General features: G+C 43.2%; 1 protein-coding gene across 1 annotated transcript; it reads right to left on the bottom strand.

Moving 5' to 3' along the window:
- Nucleotides 1–677: 677 nt before the first annotated feature.
- Nucleotides 678–19628, bottom strand: LOC6559095 (protein CBFA2T3). The gene is made up of 6 exons (XM_001985728.2): nucleotides 19043–19628; nucleotides 7472–7703; nucleotides 1939–3380; nucleotides 1695–1874; nucleotides 1478–1603; nucleotides 678–1398 (listed from the first exon to the last, which is right to left on the bottom strand). Exons 1-6 carry the CDS (start codon nucleotides 19043–19045, stop codon nucleotides 1087–1089), a joined length of 2295 nt encoding a protein of 764 aa, XP_001985764.2. The 5' UTR covers nucleotides 19046–19628; the 3' UTR covers nucleotides 678–1086.

The raw sequence follows: 19628 nt of genomic DNA, 5'->3' as shown, positions 1-19628 counted from the left end.
TACTCACCCACACACACACACAGAACCACACACACACGCACAACGTGCCCCTGCCCATGCACTAATGTGCAAATCATGGCTGCATTTTTGTGTTGCCTGCTTTTAGGCTGCAGCTTCGCACAAAATGATGGAATCGAATTTGTTGCAATCAGTTTATGTTTGTTTTCTTTCTATTTTTTTTTGGTTTAAAACACTTTATTTCTTGGGTTTCTTTTAGCCTTTCTTTGTAGTTGTAACATTTACTTTAGGTTCTTTTTTTGCGCCTTTTTCTTTTGGTTTTCATTTGCATGTTTATAGTTAAAGTACAGTTAAATACGTGTGGTTGTTGTTTAGAAATACAATAAATACTAATTAATAAATTAAACACATACATATATATAATCAATAAATTAGCCATAATGATAGCAATAATAATAGTTCGTAATAATTATAGTATTTATTATAGGTAATAATAATAATAATAATAAAAACTACTATGTTCAGTTTAAGTATTCGCTTCTTCTGCAACTCCTTTTTGGGCTGGGTCCTAATTACTACTTACAACTTTGATTTTTTCTTCTTTTCTTTATTTATATATTTCAATTTGCCTTTAAGATAGATATGTTAATAAATTATCTTTAATGTGGTGCAAATTATATATATATATTTTTTTTTTGTTGTATTTTTTCGCTATTTTTTTTTAAGTGCTCACACAATTTATAATTTAATTACTCATTTAACAGTATTTTTTGTAGGCTACTTTTTTTTTTTGTTGATTTTTTTAGTATATTTTGAATGCTGAAATGCAAAAAGGAATTGAGTTTCAAATTACATTTCTATCTTGTGTTTACTTGAAGTATCTTTAGGTGTGCATTTAGAAAACTATTTGGATAATGCTGACAATGTCTCTTCCCCTATTTTTCATTTCGTTTCTTTTTTTTTTTTGTTTATTATTTTATTATTTTTTTTTGGTTAAGTTTTTCTTTAGTTGAACTGCATAATTATATATTGTAGGTTTAATTATAATCGTAGTGTTTCATATCATATCGCTTCCATTTAATTTGACTAGCACAAGTACTTCTTCTTGGGTTTCATCATGCGAATGCGTCATTTGGAGCCCAATCCATTAGGCACCAGGGCACTGGGCGTCCCAGCGCTGACGGCAGCAGCAGCACCACCACCACCACCACCGCCAGCAACACCACCAACAGCAGTGCCAGCAGCTGCCACAGCAGCCGCTTCACGTGCGCCGGCAGCAGCTGCCTGTAGGTGGGCGCTAGCTGCAGCTGCCGCCGCTGCAGCTGCTGCTGTTGGCGTGGGCGGTGATCGGGTGGAAATGGCGCTTCTCAATCCACTGGCGTTTGCCGAATGCTGCAAATGTTTGGCACTCAGCTCGGTGGCACGTGAGTTGCCGCAAACCTTTTACACACAGAGACAGAGACAGAAATAGAGATTTGATTTAGTAACAGCACTTTAAAGCATTTGCTGCTTAACCCACCTGGTGATGGCTATCCCAATCCCTGTATTGACACGAGGCACTGCAATAGCGAGCCATGTTGCAGCCGGAGCAGGTTTCGGTGGCCTTGCGGCCGCAATTCCAGCATTGCTGTTGCAAATTGCTGCCCTGTAAATGCCAAGAAATGTTTATTTCAATTATTATTAATTATTTTTTTGGTTTGCTTTTTGATCGAGAAGTAATGTTAAATGTTACTTACATTCTGTGCGCTGGTTATGGATGGTGACTTGTTGTCCAGATCGCGCTCACCACTGGAATGCCGGCTCATCTCCATGAAGAACTTTTCCATGCGCAGTCGCTCCTGTGTCATGATCTCCGCTGCACGCGTCTCGGCGGCAACAACGGCACGTTGTATCTCAATCACAGCCTGTCGCTTGACCTGATTACCACAAATAAATATTATAGATATATATGCAGTATATATATTATGATAGTTAACCGACCTGTGTGACTGCATCCTCGGCATTCCGCTTGAATTCGGCAACCTTCTCTTCGGTCTGGCGTCGCAGCTCGGCCATTGCGGCTGGCGTCAATTCCTGGCTGCTGTTGCTGCCGTGCTGCGGCTCAATGCCACGCTGTTGCAAGATGGTAATCGCTCGCTTTGTTTTGTCCACCATGGCCGAGATGCAATTGAGCATGGTATGTATATTCTTCCATTCCTCCTCGCCGCCAGCAGTACCAGCACCACCACCACCACAAGCACCGCCGCCGCCGCCACCACCACCACCACCACCCGGTGGAGCGTTGCCACCGCCGCCACGTGCCACCTGAGGCGGTGCATGACGGGGCAGCTCGCGCTCATCACGCTGCATAAAACCGCCAGCATCGCCGGCGGCAGCAGCAGCTGCAGCTGCAGCGGCGCTATAGTCAAAGGCGAGCATTGAATGAGCTGGCGCCGGATTGGTATGCATGGCCAGACGTTTGCTTGGAGGCGCATATGATGCCCCGGCTGCCATATAATCACTCCACTCCTGCAGGCCATTGTGTGCGGCACTGTTGTGCCCCTGCTCCATCATCGAGTCCGAGGAGCGACGCTTGAACAGTGCACCACTGTTGCCATTCGATGGCGCCTCCAGCTGCACAAAGATGTCGGCAAATTCGGCGCTATGTGGCTGATGTTCCATGACAGCCTGCTCATTGCTGGTGACATATTGCAGCGCCGATTGATTTGTGGCACGCGACAGGGCGAGTATCTCACGTTGCATGAGCGTCACGCTATTCTTGAGCAACGGCATCACATATGGACGCAACGGCAAATTGATGGCCTCCTGCAGCGCCAGACGGAATTCCTCGAGCGAAATGGAACTGCTGCAGAGGGAGAGGATTAGGGCACGCACCCGTTCGCTCACTTCCGGCTGGCCGAGTTCCTGTGCGAATTGCAGCAACGAGCCGAGGAATTTTCTCAGCTTGCCAAGCAGACGCGCCTGTTCCACATGTGCAGCGGCTGCGGCGGCGGCGGCAGCAGCGGCCGCCAAAGTGGCTGCATGTTGTTGCTGGGCGGCCGCTGGCGTTGGCGATGTTGCATTGCTGCCATTGATAACGGGCGAGGCGCTCGCATTGCGCTGCGGTCGCTGCTGCTGTTGCTGTTGCTGCTGCTGCTGCTGTTGATGATGATGTGGCAGCGATGTTGGCGGCGAGTGTGGCGAACGTGGTGCAGCAACCAAATTGCGTGCCAGCTCTGGCGGTGAATCCGGCGGTGTGCGGCACAGTCTATCTCGCTCTCGTTCTCGCTCACGCTCGCGCTCACGCTCTCGACAGCCATTGCTGGCTGTGTCTTTGCTGCTGGAGGAGGAGGAGGAGCTGGAGTTGTTGGATGAGTTGTTGGAACACTTGTCGCCGTTGCTGCTGCTGCTGTTGCTGCTGCAGTTGCTGCTGCTGCTGTTCGCTGTGTTAACGAAAAGGAAGCTCGTTAGTTAGTTCACAATAAACAAGAAACGGCGAGACTAAAAGAGAAGGACAGAGAAAGAGCGGGGGAGAGCGGGGGAGAGAGAGAGAAAGAACAAGTGAAAAGGACAAGCTTAGACAGGATGTGCAGGCGAAGCGCATTACAAATGCATTAGTAACTGCTTGCCACATCAGCCATGCCACAAATACCATACTATATGGCATACATATGCACACACACATATCTATATATATTTATATATAAACATATATGTATATATATATTTCGGTTGTGACCACAACAAGCTACAGCACTTGTCCGCTTCACTCGCCGTTGGGGCATTAACAAATTTGTTTGAACATGGGAAATAAATTAGCAAACATTTTTGGCTGCCATTTGCCAGGCTACAACAGCCAACTGGCTGGCTAACAACGCACCCAAAAGACCAGCCAAGCAAAGTAATTCAGCCGCCTGACGCACTAATTGCAGCACCAAACGCCATGGGGCATGGGGCATGTGGCATGGGGGCTTGGGGTTAGGTTTGGTCGCAACGTGCCTGCTGCCTGACGTTCGGCTCTGATCCTGCTGCCAAAAGCGCCACACTCGACAGTAGCTCAAAAATGAAAAGCTTAACGGAAAAGCCGCAACGCGCAGATGGACGGGACTCAACTATGTTGCTGGGTGGATGGATGAAGGGCACAGTGCGGAGGATTAATCCAGGGCTGTCAGGCGACACGTGAAAAAGGAAATGTTTTCGAACTGCTACAACAATATAGTTGTTGTTGTGAAAACCTTTTAAAATCTGTTATGACTTTATTTTTGATTGGTGGCAAAAGTATAAACATATTTAAATAAAATTTCGCTCGAATTTTAAACATATTTAAAGCAGATTTTATTGCCGTATTGTTGTTGACTTCATTTTAAGTAAATCATTTTAATTGATTTATAATTGGAAATATTGTTAATATACTTTGAAAGTTTGCTTAACAGTTTCTTAAATATGTTTTATTTGTTGTTAATATTTGCATACTTCCACTTGCCTCACACCGTCAACTTATCTCCAGCAATATTCAAATATTATATTGAAATCATTTTCGTCAAAGAATTGTTTTAGCATGCAAGTCTAGCTCTAATTTTGTTCAGTTCTCTATAATTGTGAGTTGCTGTAAAATGTTCTGAATTGGAAATAGGTTTGCAAATGTTTTTGTCGCCTGTTTCGCATTGGGGACCAAACACACACAAAACTTTGTTTGCCCAAGCTAATGGAAATTGTATATATATGTGTGTGTCTGTGTCTGTGTGTGTGTGTATGTGTGGGTGAATGCGTTGGCTGCTGTGTGTGGGGTTGGTGATGAGGAGTGCAAATGTTGCCACTGCTGCTGACGATGACGATGTCGACGTTGAAGGCAGCTAGTCGATGTTGCTGCCGCTGCTGTTGCTGCTGCTGCTGTGGCTGCTGCACAGTTTGCTTTTGTGATAATGATTGTGGATACAGCTGCAACTGGCTGTGTTTTCACAGCCATTCAGGCACGCCAATCGAAGGGACACAAACACACACACAAGATATGTATGTAGAGCATACAGAGTGCGAGTTGGACGCATCACTCAACTGAGTTGGCGGCGGCTTATCAAACGCCAAACATAGACAATGATGGATCACATGATGCCGCCGCCGAGCTCTGTAATTGGCTGTTATGCAAAAGGCAGCAAAAAAAAAAAATTAAAAAAAAAATAAAAAAAAAAAAAACAGCAAAACAGATGAGAATAAATAAAAGAGAACCAAGTGTCGCCCACTCTATGTATCTGTATCTGTATCTGTATTTGTATCTGTATCTGTAGTTGTATCTATCTATTCAAGCTGAGCTCAGTATCTAACTGGCTGGTGTACAATTGTAAAATATTGCAGTTGGCTGAGGCTTAAAAGTTTTGTTCGGACCCACAAAAACCGCAACTGACCCAAAGTTCTGCCCCCAAGAGTGATAGCACAGGGGCGGGAATGGAGTTTGGGAGGTGGTTGGTTGGTTAACAGCTGACCAGCTGTGACTGGATACGAAAAATGTTTCGTCCACGAAAAACTATTTACGAAAATTTTGTGTTGACAATTCACATATTTTCTAAAACATAATGTTGGCAATTTTCTGTAAGTGTCTGTAAGTGTGTGTGTCTGTGTGTGTGTGTGTGTGTGCGGGGTAGGGGGCGTGGCAATGCGGCATTGTGGGAGACTCAACGGCTGGCGCAACATCAACATCATGAGTGAGCTTCAAAAGCAGCAGCAGCAGCAGCAGCAACCATCGATTTAAGGTTACGTATACGCAGCATGGGCCAGTGCGCAGTCTTTGTGTGTGTGTGTGTGTGTGTGTGTATCTATGTGCGGGCAACAGAATTTGCACAGCTGCGTCCCATAGATTGCAGTCGAGCGCACAAAACGAAACGTTGGCAAGTTTAGTTAGTGTTGTTGCTGTTGTTGCTGCTGCCATTGTTGTTGTTGCTGTTGATGTTGCTGCTGTTGCTGTTGCTGGCATAGTCATTTGGGAAAACAATCATTTTGGCAAATATTCATCATGTGCTGTTTGTGATTATCATCATCAGCAGGCGGCCATAATGAAGTTGCTACTGCTCTTGCTTTGGTTGCTGCTATTGCTGCTGCTGCTGCTGCTGCTGTGGGCGTCTCTGCAGCACACAGCAAACATTTGTTAAACAAACTTGTTTTTTTCTCTCTTCTGATTTCCTGTTTTTTTTTTTTTTTTTGAATAGCTCCCAGTTTTGAATGCTAATTAGAGAGCATCGTTTTATAGAATTTAAGCGCCTTAAATGCACAGCGCACACACACATTGTGGGCCTGGGAATTGGCGCAGCAAGCGAAACAGGTACGCACACAGCAGCAACACGACTACAACAACTATATCAGCAACAGCAAAAACAACAACAACAGCAACAACAACAACAACAGCAACGAGCAGCAGCAGCAATCAAAGCAAAGCACACCCAATTCACCAGCCCCCAAAAGCGAGCTACGCTTTTTGCCTATATGCGGGCTGTGGCTGTTGCTGATTTGGCCACCGCTGCTGCTGCTGCTGTTGCTGTTGCTGATGTTGCTGCTGGGAACGCCAACAGCGGCTGTTATTTTTTGGGCTAACCTCCGAAATGGCACAAAAAGCAAGAGAGACAGAGCGAGACAGACAGACCCAGAGAGAGAGATGAATATGGAAAAAAAACTTGTGGCCATTCGATACCGCACACACAAAATTTAACTAGGGGCTGTGGTCCCAGCGAACCGTTGAAACCAACAAAATAAGTTGTTAAACTACAACAGGCAGCAGAAGCCAGCTGCTGGAAGCGACTGCAAAATCAGAATGGTATTTAGATAGATAGATAGAATATATTAATCGATTGAATATGGCTCCAATTAACTGTAGCAAATCAGTTGTTATTTATTATTGTTGAGTCAAATTTCTAAATATTAGTAAATAGAGTAATAGTAAAAAACAACTATATTTTTATTAAAAATGAGCTTCAATCAGCATTGACCTTAATAAAGATTTAACATTTACAAAATAGAAATCAATAAAATATTCGACTTTTCTTGCAGGTCTATAATAAATCATTAACAAATTGAGTAATTTTTAAGAATTATTAAACTGTTCAGATATATCTACTATCCGATTCAATAGAATATACCAATTTCTACTTTATTCTGCACCCAAGAGAAGTTAAAAAACTGATATTCTTCAAACTCTATCTTTCTCTCTCTCTCTCTCCCTCTCTCTCTCACTATCTCTCTTTCTCTCGCCCAAAATGTCTTGGTTTGTTAAGTTGGTTTTTGTTTTTGGTAAACACTCACACTGTTTCACACCTACACACGCACACACACAGCTGCTGGCGTTCACACCATCAATCGTAGTGCCTGTCGCTTGGTTGCACTTGACGGTGCTTATGCTTCCCAAGCCCAATCCCCGCTCGCAAGTTCCAATGAAACGCCTTAATGTGTATGCCCTGCCCATTTGGATTCCCATTCAGATACACATTCCCCTGACGCTGTTCGCCCTGCCCCATTCGCATATGTTTTGTCCACACACACATGCCACACTCACCTTTGAGCCGTCGACTAATTGCAGCCGCAGTTGCTGCTGTGTTTGCAGCCGCTGCTGCTGCTGCCGCCGCCGCCGCCACTGCTGCTGCTGATGAGGCCGCTGACGAGGATGACGCGGATGAGGCAGCTGTTGATGTGGCAACTGCGACCGCTGCCGCTGCTGCGGCCGCCGCGTCGTATGCATCCTTGTCGGTAATCTCCTCCTTAATTATCGCTTTCCCATCGAGCGCCATCTGGAAATAGTAGTCGCAAATTAGTTGGAGAAATTTAAACAACCTATCTGATGTTGCTGTTGCTATTGGTCCCAACCTCAAATGTAACAATAGCAACAGCAGCAACAACAGCAACAGCAACAACAATCGCGATTGTAAGCCCCACAACAATTTGTAATTATAAGCCAGGCAAACAACCTGCACAGGTTCCCATGCGTCGAACGAAAACATCAAGTGACAAAGTTCTCACATTATGATTTCAAATTATTTGATTTCAATTTGATTAAATTGTTTTCTGACATGCAAATTGGGCGCACCGAAGCCTTGAGTTCCTTGTTGTGTCTGAGTCCTGACATTTGCTGCACGATGGTTTCGGTATGTGTCTCTGTGTGTGGCCTGGGACCGCGCCTCATTAGGGCCAGCTGGAGCCCACAGTTTGAAGGCGCATTACTTGTGCATACAAAATTACTCATTCTTAATTAATATTGCCTAAATGATTTAATTTAATTTTTATTCATGTTTGGTCTTAGGCATTCAAAAGTTATAAATATTCCCACATATCTCATTCATTTCTATAAAATCTAGTTTATGTTAATGGAACAATCTTTACTTATATAAGGAAAGATATACATATCTTTTTCAATGCATTACAAATTTGACGACAAAATTATAGCACCCTCTGCCAGGCTGGGTAGTTAAAAGCTTACACTATATATAAATCGATTCATATTTATTGCCTGGTCTAATCGGGTCAGTATAAAGTGAGAAGTAGAAAAGGAAATTTTACCATATCAAAGATCTAATGCAGTATTTTCAACATGCATGCAATTTACGTTATACGATCGGTAGTTCGTCCTGTAAATGATAAAATAGTTATGGGAACTTTCCTCTGACTTGCCGTGCTAAGATTTTCAACAGATAATGTTTGATGCACTATAATAAATATTATCACAAAATACTTGTTTCTTTTGCATTAGAGAGTTAAAAACTTCATGGCTAATTAGATATTGAATGAAACCGATGTGCCAATCGAGATACTTCTTTAATGGAGCCCATTTACAGTTCGACCCTCTGGTCTTTCAATGCATTCATCGCGCACAAACAAGCACACGCAATCAGGCACACATTCGCTACAACTGCCGATTTTCAACACGACTGGCAGGAAAAACATTCAACTGCCACTTACCACCCATTTAAGCACAACCACTCCCCTCTCCTCCCCACTCACTACGCTACCCCAACAAGCATTTCCATTCACCCTTTTGGCACGCACTTGTTCATGTTCATGTCCGGTCAGCTTGGCATGGGAAAATTTGTTGATTTTTATCACTAAAATATGTAAATACCTGGGCGAGCTGTGGGAGTTTGTGCAGCTTGCCGGCTGCATAAACAAAAGCGTAAAAGAACACAAGAGCACAGTGGCAAAAAAAAAAAAATAGAAAAAGAAAACAACATAAAGGAAATTTTCATTCATGTTTTCGATCAATCTCCGGTATGCCCCCAGCAACGCCCCCTGCCAACTGCCTGCTTGAGGTGTAAAAACAGTTTTTTTGTTGGTTGTTCTTTTTTTTGGCGCAATGTTTAAAGTCAATCGTCGGACTAGGCAATATTTACACTAGCCAAAAAGGGGGGTATATTACAGTGAGAGTACGAGAGAGAGAGAGAGAGAGAGAGAGAGAGAGAGAGCAGTGAGGCGGACAGCTGTTTCGCATCAGGCAAATTACTAAAAATGCTGCAAATGAAATTCTATTAAAAACAAACACTTGACACGCAGCTGCCGTTTTGCCAAAGTGCCGACAAGAGCCCGTTGCTGGGGGAGGGGCATGGAGATTGTGGGTTCAACTAATGACGGATCCAGCCGGCATATGGCGTCTATAACACTTGTCAACTGGCAGCCAGCAGGCATTCAGAAACTAACAAAGCGAAACATGCGTGACAAGCGGCAACAACAAGTGTTTTGTGTGTGTGTGTGTGGGTGTGTGCTGTGCGCCAGGTGAGTGTGGGCGGTGGGTGGTGGTGGGATGGTGCTACATTTTTGGCCTGACTCACTTAATAGCTTGGCTGGCTGGCTGCTCGGCTGGCAGCAGCTGCTTAGCAAAGGCACAGCAACAACAACAACAACAACAGCAGCAGCAGCAGCAGCAGGCTATGACGAATGAATCAAATGTCAGCAACAGCAACAGCAGCAGTAGCAGCAGCAGCAGCCGTGTTTTCCTCCACCACCCCATTCCCCGCCTTGTCGTCGCTCAAGCAGCTGTCGCCTGTCGGCGCCAGCAGGCGTCTAAGGCTTCAACTTGAGTTACTTTTCCCTCTTCGTCGCTCGCTCAACCCCCGCAAATACCACACCACACCATACCACACCACGCCCAACACCCAGCTGCCCAGGCAGGCACTTCAAAGCGCCTTCGGTTTCAGCCAAAATGGAAAATGTCGCCCGCAGAACTTTTGCCACAAAACTTGAGAGGGGCAAAAGCGGATGGGCGGTGGTGAAGGTGGAGGTGGTGCGGGTGCGAGTGGTGCGGGTGGCTTACTCTCGTTGGCAACGGCTGCTGGTAAAATTGGCTAAAAGAAAAAGTAATTATTTAAACGTGGGGTGCACGGGGTGTGGCAACTATTAGGCTAGCAATGACAAATTAAAAGCAACAGTAGCAACAACAACAGCAACAGGAACAACTTGCACATAATTTTCAATTAGGCTCAACACAAATCATAAAAAATTCAACGACATTCATTTAATTCGTGTAAAAAAGGCCAAAAGCAGCAGCGCAATAGCCATATGGCTGGCTGGACACCAAAGTATTTTATACTTTTATCCCTTTTGCTAACAAAAACACACACACACACACAGATACACACACCTACATACTTAATCGGCATCGGAAGCAGGAGCGAGTGCAGAGGCAGAGGCAGAGGCAGAGGCAGAGGCAGAGGCAGGAGTTGTGGCAGAGTTAACGAAAAGGCGCGCCAACTGTAATAACAACAGCAACAACAATAACTGTGAAGGGTTGCTTTCTGGGGTTGTGGGTATTCCTATACCCTGTACACATTACAAACGGGTGTTAAACGATGTGCAAAACGATGTAACAGACGCAGAAGCAAGGCATCATCGGAACAACCAGATTCAAGTTGTCTGCATAAATCTGACAGATTTGAAGAGCTGTAAGTTAAATTGTTGTTGTATATAGAAGAGGTAGTATAGGGTATCTTCTCGTCTATACACCCGAACACACTTACGTGTTGGGTTTTGTATTTTTGAGACTTTGGGGTTTGGGACTGGTTGGTTGAAATCACAGCACAGCTGCATGTGCTTTAGCTGTAAGCTGCCAGTTCACGTCCTCGCTGCGTGTGTGTGTGTGTGTCTTTGTATGAGTGTGTAAATGACAGCCGCGTGGACGAGTCCAGTTCACACACACACACACACACACACACACACACACACTGACACACATGTGCACACACAGTCCGGCTTTTGTGTGTGCCTCTGCGGACTGCGTCATTATGCACAAGTGGCGCCGGCCGCCAACGCCGCCTGGAAGAGATTACTGGCGACGACACCTGTGCAACAGCTACAACAACATCAACAACACTAACAACAACAGCAACAACAACAACAGCAACGGACACATTCAGACAAAAGGAGTTATGCCAATGTGTGTGCGTGCTTTACAGTAAAAAGTTTTTTGCAACTTGCTGCGTCAGCTGCTTCATTACACACGAAGCTACAAATGTGAGTGAAATGCGCTGCCACAGAAGTTTGTGGCACCCAATTGCTGAGCACAACAATTACTAACTAAATAATTGCTTAACACAATTTTAAAAAAATCAAACTAAATTTGAGCGATTTATTTTATACAAAATAGATCGAAATCGATAGACGATGAAAGTTAATTAATTATTTTGTTTAACTAGCAGGAAATATCCTCGTTCCTCATATCAAAAGTATTAAGAAATAATTGCAAAGTAATTGAAACATATTATATATATTATATTAAATGTTATGTATATTTTTAAATCCAATTACTTTTAATAAACTGAGCAGGAGAATTTGAAATGTTCTAAATGAATAGTGTACGTAAAATATAATATATAACAAGAGATTTATTTAATTATACCATCAATATAAAAGCTATATTTAACTAAATAATAAAGCTTGATTAATGCAAACAGCTGACATAATTAATGCGCCATCAAATGATTAATATATGCAACAAAAAAGTTTAATTTTTTTAAAGTTAATTTAATGGTTTTTCAAGTAGCCCTCGCCAGATGTCTGTTTGCCCACAGCAACGTGTGTGTGCCACTGCAACGTGCCGCAGCATCGACGTCATTTTAAATTACACACAGTCAGCAACAGCAACAGCATCAACAGCAGCAGCAGCAGCAGCAGCAACAGCAGCAGCATCAGCAACAAAAGCAGCAGCAACAATTTTGCACTAGTCACCGCACGTGTGTCTGTCGCTGCAACTTACTTCCTTTCCCTCTGGCCCTTTCTCTGTGTGTTTGTGTGTGTGTGTCAGGCATAATAAGATAATGGCGTGTCACAGCGACCAACAACAGAACAACAGCAACAACAATGACAATAGCAGCAACAGCAACAACAGCAACAGCAGCAACAGCAGCAGCAGCAGGAAAAACAGTTGAGCGAGTGTCGCGCTTAATCGGCTTTATGGTCTGTTTTATTTCCGATATGAACTGTTTTATGTCCCGCCTGGCCATTAACTAGCCAGTCCAATCCAGTCCAATCCAGACCAGTCCAGTTGGAGTTGTAATTGTTGTTGTGAGTGGCTGCAGCTGCAGCTAGAACATTTGGCAGCCACAGAATGCGACTGTTTGCCACATGTTGCCAGCCAGCATTTCAATTATACAGCTGTTGCTGCTACTCCTGCTGCTGCCTCTGCTGTTGCTGCTGCTGTGTCTGTGGCTGCTGCTGCTGCTGCTGTTGCTGCAAATGCAATTTTCAAATGTAACGAGGTCCCGTTGCTGGACAATTGAAGATTTTCCAGCTGCTTTTGGCTGTTTATTGCTGTTGTTGCTGTCGTTGTTGTTATTGTGATTGTCTGATTGGAAAAGCGTTTTCAGTTACTGAGCTGCACGCAGCACGTGCCGCATTTGTTGTTGCTGTTGTCGTTGCTCGTTGAATGCCTGCAGCCGGTTGTTGCTGCCTTCTGTTGCTGCTGCTGCTGCTGCTTCTGCTGTTGCTGATTGCTTGTGCAGCCAAGTTGTCTGCAACAGTCGTGAGGCAAGGAGGTGAAACCTGCGGGAGGCGTTTGGGCAACACATGTTGGCACGTGCCATTGAGGCTGACGTTGCTGTCTTTGCCAGGGCTGCACACGACAGTTGCTGTTGCTGTTGCTTTTGCCGACTGTTGCTGCCGTTTTTCAATTAAAAAATTGCAACTGACAGCACCGATTGCAGCGGCTGCAGCTGCTGCTGTTTCTGCTGCTGACATAGCACCTGTGAAATGTGCTATGCTTCTTTCAATTTCTACACTTTTTTTTTTTGTTTTGGGCACATGCTAAAATCAATGCAACAACGACAGCAACACATGCCAGCAACGGCAGCAGCAATGGCAGCAACTTTTTGGGGCAGTAACAGCAAAAATCTGTTGCCGGCACTTGAGCTGCAGCTCGAACAACTGCGCTATGACAAGTTACAAGACGCAAGCAATGAAAGAGAGGGGTAGACCGAAAGACAGAGACAGAGAAAGATAGAGGTAGAGAGGGAGAGAGAGAGAGAGGAGAGAGAGGGGGAATACGAGGCAGTTATACTTAAACTGGCAGCTGTTGCCACTTGGCGGGCGCAGTTTTTCAGTTGCTGCTGTTGCTGCTCCCTTGTACTTTGTCCGTTGCCTGGCATCATCTGCGTTTCATCTGGCGCAAGAAATATTGCGGCAGCTGCGACGTTGTCGTTGTCGTCGTCGTTGGCTGACGCCCCTTCTCTCTCAGTGTATGTGTGTGTGTATGTGTGACAAGGTCAGCGTGTCTGGAAATTGAGGCAGTTGCTGCTGCAAATTCAATTCAAATGTTTTTGGCCCAAAGCAAAACCAGCAGCAACAGCAGCAGCAGCAGCAGCAATAGCAGCAGACAATTTGGGCGCTTGCCAAGCGGCAAAGAAGCAGAGAGTAAAAGGCAAAAGGGTAAGGGTATTAAAAGTGGCATAAGGGTATAAGGCCACACTGATGCTGTATCTGCGCTGGACATGCCGTTAGTCGTGGCTGTTTTATATTTTTTATTTATTCTTCCTTCTATGTTTTTTTTGTTTTTTTTTCTTTTTTTTTTGTCGACAATGTTTAAAACATAAGAGGCGTCAGTTGAGGCTGAAGGATTGCTGGTTAGTTGAGTGGGCGGTCCGGAGGGAAGGGGGAGTGGTGGTGGTGGTTGGGGCTTCAGCTCAATGAAGAGAATATGTTGAAAATGGCAGGCAACATTATGAAGAAGATGAATGAAATGTGCACTTAGTTTAGCACTCTTTACATCTGTTGAGAGAATGACAGAAAATGGACAACATGACGCATTTCACAGCTGCACATCTTCTCCATCTGCTCATCTGCTCATCTTCCTCATCTTTTGGTTAGCAAGTGTATATTGCAAATGTTGAAACTGTCTAACTGAATGCATATATTTTACAAAACTGAAGAGAACACATTAAATGCTGTGCTAGATCTTTAAATGGCTTCGGGTAACTGAATAACAACGATAGATTAAAAAAGTAATATCATCTAGTTTATGATAAGTCATGCGAAGTTAGTTTTATGCATTGAATTAATCATTCTATTTAGTTCCAAGCCATCAAGTAGCAAACAAACAAATCCAAAGTGGCCTTCAGCTAATACATCACAGACAGATACATTAATATTTTATAGTTAGTTCCCTAAAAATCGAGCCTGAACCCTTGTCATTCAGCCTTGCCTTAACTTGGACAACACTCATCATTCGACTGTCGGCAGCTGTTGGTTTATTTGGTTTATTTATAGTTGCTTTATTTGAATAGAAAGTCAGATATATATGTAAATTGTTTTCGCTAGCATTAATTATAATACTTGGAAGTAATACAAACTGACGACCTTCCACTTGCAACATGTTGTATCTATACTTTGCAACCTGGTCGCATCAAAGAAAATTGTTGCATTATCTTGTTAGTTACAATCGTTTTACTTAAAAGTCCTTTTGAGCTGCTGATGTTTATAATGCTTGTTATTCAATAACAACTTTGTTTACTCCACTCAATTTTTTGTATATTCTTTTCCGCATTGAGTTGAACAAGTTGTTTTTTTTTTATATTCAACACTCTTTTGTCAATTTTTGTTGTTGCAAATCGAGACTGAATTGTTTTTCTACACATGGCGATATAATTTCAACTTTATCTATGTCATTTTTTGGCCCGAAAGCAAGCAATTGTGGTTGGATTCTGGATTCGGGTTTCTGCTTTGCGCATTTTTAATAAGCTGCCACTTGCAGCATACGCAACAAACAAAATAAATATAATAAAAATACCGAGGCTAGAAGCAGGTTCAGGTTCAGGTTCAGGATGCGAGAATGGACAAAAAAATAAGCCCGAAATATTTGCTTTTGACTTTTTCGATTAAGCGTGTGCGCACACACACACACACAGTTATATAGGATGTGTGTGTGTGTGTGTGTGTGTTGCTGGGTGTTAGTTGTTGTGCTGTGCGTGACATATTTTGGCGTTTTGTTTGGCTTTGTGCTTTGAGCGCAGAGCTGCCAACTGAAAACTGGGTAGTTGTTTGCCGAAATTGTGTGTTGTTTGCTGCTAATAAGTAAATTGACTTATTTCCGGTCGCCATTGCCATTTGTCGTCGTGATGTTGTCTCAGCTGTTTAGCCGCCAAACAAAATGGCGTCTCATTAGTCAATGTCGCCTAGGCAGCCAGCACTTGGGCGCCACGCCGCCTCTTTCGTGGGCGTGTCGCTTAATTGCCAAGGTGTGAAAATGCCGTCGACAACTTTATATCCTTGTGGCTGGGTGGGTGGGCAGGCGGGTTGGTCTGGGTTGTCTGGGCCAAGTTTACAGCGCTAATGATTGATTGAGCGCTTGATGGATGGCTGGGCAGGGATTTTTTTTTTGTTGTTTCTTTGTGTTGTGCTGTTGGCGCAGAGCCACATGCCACGTATTGCTTGCCACATGTGACACGCCGCGCTAAGAAGCAGAAGCAGCAGCAGCAGCAGCAGTAGCAGCAGCAGAAAGCATTAAAAAATAAATAGCAACAGCTGCACTTGTCATGTGCATTTCAGTTGGCTGGAAGCGACTACCAACTGTCGGCTATTACCTTAATCACTTTGCCCTTTTCACTCCGCACTGTCAATTTCGAATGCACTGAATCGCTGAATTCGCTTCCAGCTAATCAGCCCGTCAATACAGCAATTTACCAGTCAAACAATCCGCCCAACCACTACATTATTCAATATGAAAATTGCCTGCCTGCCAGCCGGCCAGCCAGCCTATCTGTCTATTGGTTATTGGCCAAAGCAACGCAGCGCTGATTTCCAGCTCCAGTTAGCCCAGTTGCTCAATCGAACACGCTAATTGGCGCACTCCTTCAGCCAAGGCTAATTGCGAGCACTCTGTTGGCTTAATTTATTAGCAGCGGCGTACAGTTTGTATTGTTTAAACAACTGCATGCTGTGCAAATAGATAACGATTCAATGTCAAGCGGAAATTTTAATACTCTCTCCCTCTCTCTCTCTCTCTCTCTCTCTCTCTCTCTCTCTCGCTTTCTGAACATTCAGCAAAATATTTCAAAATTTACATAAATATTCTTTGTTGAATTCTTTTCTGTATAGTTTTTTAATTAAGTTAAAAAATAGATGAGCAAATTTTTAGTTTAGAATACTTTTGGAGTGTAAAAAAATAATGAGACTCTTAAAACAAAGAGTTCTTTGTTTATTCGGAATACTAAACTTAAAACAAAGTACAATATTAATTGACGTAAAATTCATTTTTGTAGATCAGCTCACAACCATTAAAAAAATGAGCTTCAACGGCATATTTTTACGGTCATTTATCGCAGTCATTTACAAGCAGCAAAAGCATCTTATATAAACCTTTAAGGACATGTGTTCCAGATAATAAATAAATTATAAATTATAGTTATCATGAAAAATTACCCTTTCGCTTATGTCGTAAGGAATGCAATTTATGGTCAATTATAAAGCTTGTTATTTAATGGACTTGTCGAAATAATCATAATTTTATTCAACGGCACTTATAAGGACACCTTTTGAAATATATATAAGTTTAAATAACTCGATTGAGTCCATCATAAGCCGCAAGCAGTTATTAAGATACCCTGTGTGGCGAAGGGTATGCTGAGCAGTGCCGAGCAGAACAGAGCTCTTTGCTTAGCCCGCAAGCTGTTAAAATGTTTACGCAGGTGTTGCGGCAACGACAGACATACAGACATACAGACAGACACACAGACACACAGACAGACAGACAGGCACTGAACGCAGAGCAAAAACACCAATCGACAGGCAGACGATTCAGGCCAAAAAGGCAAAACGGCAGCTGTTTCAACCGCGCCAGCTACGCTCTCTCGCTTGCACTCACTACCTGTCTGACACACAGGCACACACAGGCACACACACTCACACACACACTCACTCATCCACACACACACACGCAGACTTCCGCGGTGTGCACAAGTGCAGATCGTTTTGCAGCTGCCGCCCAGTCAAGGCCAGGCTGAATCGCACAGTGCCAGGTGCTTTGGGCCAATGAGTCATTCAAGCAGCAGCAACGGCAGCAACAGCAGCAGCTGCTAGTGCAGATGGCCCAGCTGTGTCTGAAATGCCAAAATTGGTTAGAAACCACCGCTCTTAAATTGGACGTAAACATTTGGCCAGCTGCAATCGAACACTTTTTTTTTGTTGTTTTGGCCTGATCCGTGGCACGTGTGACCTGAACTTAATCGATTTGATGGCTTCTAGTTAAACCGAGAACTCAACCTGACTACTCAATTTCAATTTTGGCAACTTCGATTGGGACACGCATTTAGTCATTTTTTGTATTAAATATTACCATTAATTAATGTCATTCTAAAATTATAATAATTTTATGACTCTCTTCTTACAGTTTTTAGTTAATACTTTTCGCAGATTTAAAGAGAAAGATATAAGTATATAAGTCTATAAAAACTATTCTAATTTTCAGATTACTGTTAATAATTTTGAATGGAATATGATATAAAAATTTAGGCCTGTGTATGAAGTTATATAAGTTAAGTTTTTACAAGTAAAACTCGATTAGTCAAGCGACTTTATACAAATAAAAAGTAAGAAATATGGAATATGACTTATCTTATCAAATCTGTAAGAGTTCAAGTCTGCTTTATGCGAATTCTTGTGTTTCTACTTAAGATCTGATAGATTGAGTCTGTCTTGAATATTCTGTCACGAATTGTAGCTGACGCAATATTTAAATGGACTCGTTTCAAACCACTTTACTTATTGATCCGCTGACAGTATACAGATACATTCCAATGATAAATGGTATATAGCAATTTCCCCTTTTCCAACTTTAGTTGTGAACATACCATAGATTTATAAATATGTCCCATTCACAATTATATTACGACGAGCTATATATTTAATTGTGGTGCTGCTGCTGCTGCTGTTGTTGTCATATTTCATTTGGTAGAAGTTTTGGATTTTGGCTTCTGATATAATGCTGCTTTAGGGAGCAGAAGGCGGCTTTTGGGAATGGCAGCCAGCTGCAATTATTTGCAGTTGAGATTCGCAGTCCAAGGCCATCAGAAACAGACGGCGGCCAAAGTCATTGGCTGCCAGCCACTTCCGCATACTCCGACATCACTATCCACACACACACACACACACACACACAAGCACACGTGACAGAGAGTAGAAGAAGAAGAAGGCAGGAAGGAAGGAAGTGCGGAGCAGGAAAATATTCGTAATTTATAATTTTTCGCACGTGAAACTGACAAAACGAATTCGCTGCGAGTTATTCCTGCTCTTCCACAGGGCAATGCAAAAATATGAAGCACTTGACTTGTACTACTACCAACATTGTGTAGCTCTGTGTTTTGGGCCAAACATTTGCGCAAATAAAAAACAGATGCGTCGTATTTGAGATATTTTTAAAGAGCAAAACGCGCAGCTGCCCAGATTCCAGATATATACTTAAATACATATATATTTATATCTACAATTTGAGAGCGTATTGCCAGGGACAGCTGGCGCTATCTCGCCATGGACAATCAACATGTGTTGCTCTCGATTGGTTGAGGGGAGGGGAGAGGAGACGACACACACACACACACACACACACAGATTTAACAGATGCGCATCTTTCAGATACTTTGCATGTGGCTCATTGACTTACCATTTTGGCTGCCTTCGATTTCCTTTTATTTTTATTTATTTTTTTTTGGTAATTCTTTTTAATATACGTTTGCTTTGGTATTTATTGTTATTGTTGTTTTTGTTGCTGCTGCACTTAAAAGGCTTGTTGTTGCATTGTTTGCGTATCTTTGAGATACATTTGATGCTGTTGACACCCACTAAAAAACGCGCGCGCGATTTGCCAGCTGCAATGGGCGTGTATTTCACTAGCAGCAAATGCACACAATACAATAATAAACTATTCCGTGTGCCGCCAATAAATAAAACTATTTATTTGTTGCTGTGAACGCGACGCGACGCGACGCAAACAAACAACAACAATTGTTGGCGTAAACGAAAACGATGATGCGTCTCTTGTACCGGCATGTCGGGCCAATGCCAAACGACTGAAGCTGGATGGCGGCTATGGAATTCCGAATCCCAAATATCGCTCACACAAGACGGCAAATTGAGAGAAACTCTGCCTCTGCTGCTGACTCGCTGGCTGGCTGCTGTTGCTGCTATTGCTGCTGCTGCTGCCGCTGTTGGCTGCGTGACGTCCGCTCAGTTGAAAGTTGAATTTGTTT

This window comes from Drosophila grimshawi, unplaced genomic scaffold (genome assembly GCF_018153295.1).
Source record: "Drosophila grimshawi isolate 15287-2541.00 unplaced genomic scaffold, ASM1815329v1 contig_1367, whole genome shotgun sequence".
NCBI classification, from domain to species: domain Eukaryota; kingdom Metazoa; phylum Arthropoda; class Insecta; order Diptera; family Drosophilidae; genus Drosophila; species Drosophila grimshawi.
This window is presented reverse-complemented; position numbering and strand designations above follow the sequence as displayed.